Source organism: Branchiostoma belcheri, unplaced genomic scaffold (genome assembly GCF_001625305.1).
Source record: "Branchiostoma belcheri isolate BF01 breed outbred unplaced genomic scaffold, Haploidv18h27 scaffold22, whole genome shotgun sequence".
In the NCBI taxonomy this organism is placed as follows: domain Eukaryota; kingdom Metazoa; phylum Chordata; class Leptocardii; order Amphioxiformes; family Branchiostomatidae; genus Branchiostoma; species Branchiostoma belcheri.
In genome coordinates, this window is record NW_017803713.1 from 1,770,574 (window position 1) to 1,773,773 (window position 3,200).

Below are 3,200 nucleotides of genomic sequence, written 5' to 3' on the forward strand. Positions count from 1 at the left end.
TTTTGTATCTTTTGTCCTGAACAAGCTATGGTCTTGACTTTTTGGTGATAGATAGCTTATCTTGTCAGGAATAAGTGGCGTGAGTTTGGTCCCCCTAGCAGCTTGTTCTGGAACTGCAGGGCACTTTCTGGCGAAATGTTTAAAAGCCAATAAGTCCAGATAGGAACAACGTATTTTCATGATTTTTGGTGTGTAGGTAGCTGAGAGAGAGATGTACATGATTAAATGCAAATTATGCAAATGAGGACTTTATTTGCATAATTAATTAGGAAATTGTATGATTACAGTGTTTTACATTATACTACTTTCATACATGTAATGTATGTAACCTATGGCAGACAGATACTAATTATGCAAATGATGACCTAATTTGCATAATTTATGCAAAAATTCTATGATTTCTTAATGGTGAATAATGGGAATGTCATAATTGGGACATTTGTAAGTTAATCAAAAGTTAGCATACATCACGATGCATATATCATGTTAATGCAGAGGTAATTTGCATAATTAAAGAGGAAATTTACATTTACATATCAAGCCCATATTTCATGGAGGTATGAGATCTCGGAATTCTTGTTTTTATTTTTTTTCGCCTGCCCGCTCCATTATTTTCCTATAAAAATCCGTTAACCAAGAAATTAAATTGGTGTGGCCTAAATTTGTAAAATGCACAAGAGACTCAGTAGCACTTTTCATACCAGCTTGTATATGTGCATGTTAATTATGAAATTTCATGAAATCTTTGTTCACAGGGCAATATCAGAGTATTTGCACGGTTGCGGCCACTGCTATCACCCGATGGTAATGCTGCCAATGATGGACTTGATGACATCCCACACTTTGACTGGCACGACGGTAACATCTTGGAACTGGACAGGGCGATGGATGGGGATCCTAATGAGGTAAGCATGCATGGCTGGTGCAGTGTGGACTCTGTGCAAATTAACAACCTTTGTTTTAAAGTCAATCACTTTCATCTGCAAATGAGCATGTGTGCATGTGCTGTATGACTTTAGCCCTATGTATGATGACTATGACAATAATCTGATCATACTTTGTTTTTCTGTGCTGTTTCCTCCTCCAATTTTCCTTTTTTCACTTTGCAGAATCTTGAACATCTTTTCAGTCCTGTCTAGGAAACTAGCTTGCATTTTGCATTTTATTTTGAGACTGACTTTTTATTTCCTTGTCCTTCAGACCATGAGTGGTTTCAAACGCACAGAAAGCCAGAAGATCGAGTTCAGCTTTGACAGGGTGTTTGCTCCAAGCAGCTCCCAGGGAGAGGTGTTTGAGGAGATCTCCCAACTAGTACAGGTTTGGATATTGCAATACTGTACTTCATTTGTGTTGTACCTTACAGGTTCTCTATGCTGTGTTGTGTTGTGCTTTTCAGGTGTTCTGTATGCCGTACATAACAAATTCACTAAATTGTAACTCTAGAGGTAGATAAAACATTGAAACATGCACACCTAATGCTGTGTGTGTAAAAAGTTAATGTGGTAATTGTTGACTAGTCGTTTAATTCTTTTTTTGGTGGTGAACATGTTTTTCCAAGTTATATGCTAGCTTACTTTTTTTTCTTCTAAACAACTCAGTGGTATACAATACAAAGATGATTTAAATTTTTGAATGTAATATACCATCCTCTGCCTACAGAGTGCCCTGGATGGGTACAAAGTATGCATCTTTGCGTATGGACAGACAGGCAGTGGGAAGACCCATACTATGGAGGGTAACCTGGAGCAGGGCCCTGAGCAGCGAGGCATGATCCCAAGGGCAGTAGAACAAGTCTTTAGGACGGCTGAGAGGCTGAGGGGAAAGGGCTGGGAGGTGAGTAGCCCACAAGTAGTTTCCCCAACTTTGTAATGTGTTTCCTGTGGAGATGGACAATTGTTGTATTTGGGAGTCATGCTCTACGATGTATCATTAATGAGTGAATGCACAAATATGACCAAACATTGCACTTGTTTTTTTTTCCCTTGACATTGACAAATACATGATGAGTAGGTTGTACATGTATAGTCATTATTTTTATTATCATTTACATTTCTGTACTTGGGTTATTTCATGTTATCATCAGTACAAGATATCAGCCAGCTTCCTGGAGATTTACAATGAGAGCCTCCGTGACCTGCTAGACAGCAAGTCTGACAAGAAAATGGACATCAAGATGAAGGACAACAGAGGGAGCAAGGACAACAAGACCAACGACGTCCACGTAACTAACCAGGTGGTCGTTGATGTCAACAGCGAAGATGAGGTAAGGGTCATTTCATTTTTTATGTGTCATAGTGTTGGTTAGACCAAGTTTGTAGAGATGAGATGGTTAAATCTGTCATGATTTGTGTTGGAAGTAAAGATAGAATACTGGTTTTGATTTCAAAAGAATAGAGGTATATTTGTGTAATGTGTCTTTAAACTTCATCAATATCTTGTAGATAGTATGTACATGTGAACTGGGCATGCAACAGTTTTTTAATAATGTCTCTCCAAACCCCCAGGTCTACCCCCTTCTGAAGAAGGCCAACAAACACCGTGCTGTCGCAGCAACCAAGTGTAATGACAGGTCATCTCGGTCACACAGCGTCTTTCAGCTCAGGATCAAGGGCCAGAACAGCCTGACCTCGGAGTCTTGTGCCGGTGGGAATACCTGTTGTTCCTCTAAGCATTGGGGAATTAGCATCTGTGTTCTTGACTTTGATGATACATAGTGTGTTAAGTGTGTTAAATTTATGACGATTTACCACATTTGGGGAAGGATTGACATAACAGGTGACTATCACCTTTTCAAAGATGTCAACCCAAATGTTGTAACATTGTACTTATATTTTACTCAGTGATCGGTGATCACCAAACTCTTATAAAAAAAAGAGTGTTTTATTAGACATATTCTTGTATAGAATGCTTATTTTAGTACCTACAATAGAAAATGTGTATCTATTTTCTACATATGCTTTAATTGCTCCAGACATTTGATACAGTATATCTCTTTGAACCTATCCAGGTATGCTAAACCTGGTTGACCTTGCTGGTAGTGAGCAGGTGAAGAAGTCTGGATCCCAGGGGAAGCAGCTACAGGAGGCTCAGAGCATCAACAAGTCCCTGTCCAACCTCTCATTGGTCATCACCGCCCTCAGCAACAAGGTGGGATGCTAGCAGTACCCTCAACCCTTACCAGACTTAGTAAATATAGATGT

The 3,200-nt window shown here is 39.2% G+C and overlaps 1 protein-coding gene across 4 annotated transcripts in view; it reads left to right on the plus strand.

Annotated features, from left to right (window-relative positions):
* LOC109470278 (carboxy-terminal kinesin 2-like) overlaps positions 1-3,200 on the plus strand; it is a 12,725-nt gene that overhangs the window by 6,569 nt on the left and 2,956 nt on the right. For 3 of the 4 annotated variants that reach the window (XM_019769177.1, XM_019769176.1, XM_019769175.1), the window contains exons 9-14: positions 756-905; positions 1,201-1,317; positions 1,660-1,833; positions 2,084-2,263; positions 2,505-2,643; positions 3,008-3,180. In XM_019769177.1, coding sequence (XP_019624736.1) covers positions 756-905; positions 1,201-1,317; positions 1,660-1,833; positions 2,084-2,263; positions 2,505-2,643; positions 3,008-3,159 — 912 coding nt within the window. In that variant the 3' untranslated portion in view covers positions 3,160-3,180. Of the gene's footprint in view, positions 1-755; positions 906-1,200; positions 1,318-1,659; positions 1,834-2,083; positions 2,264-2,504; positions 2,644-3,007; positions 3,181-3,200 lie in introns of those variants that run through there. The other variant, XM_019769178.1, reaches the window with a different exon arrangement.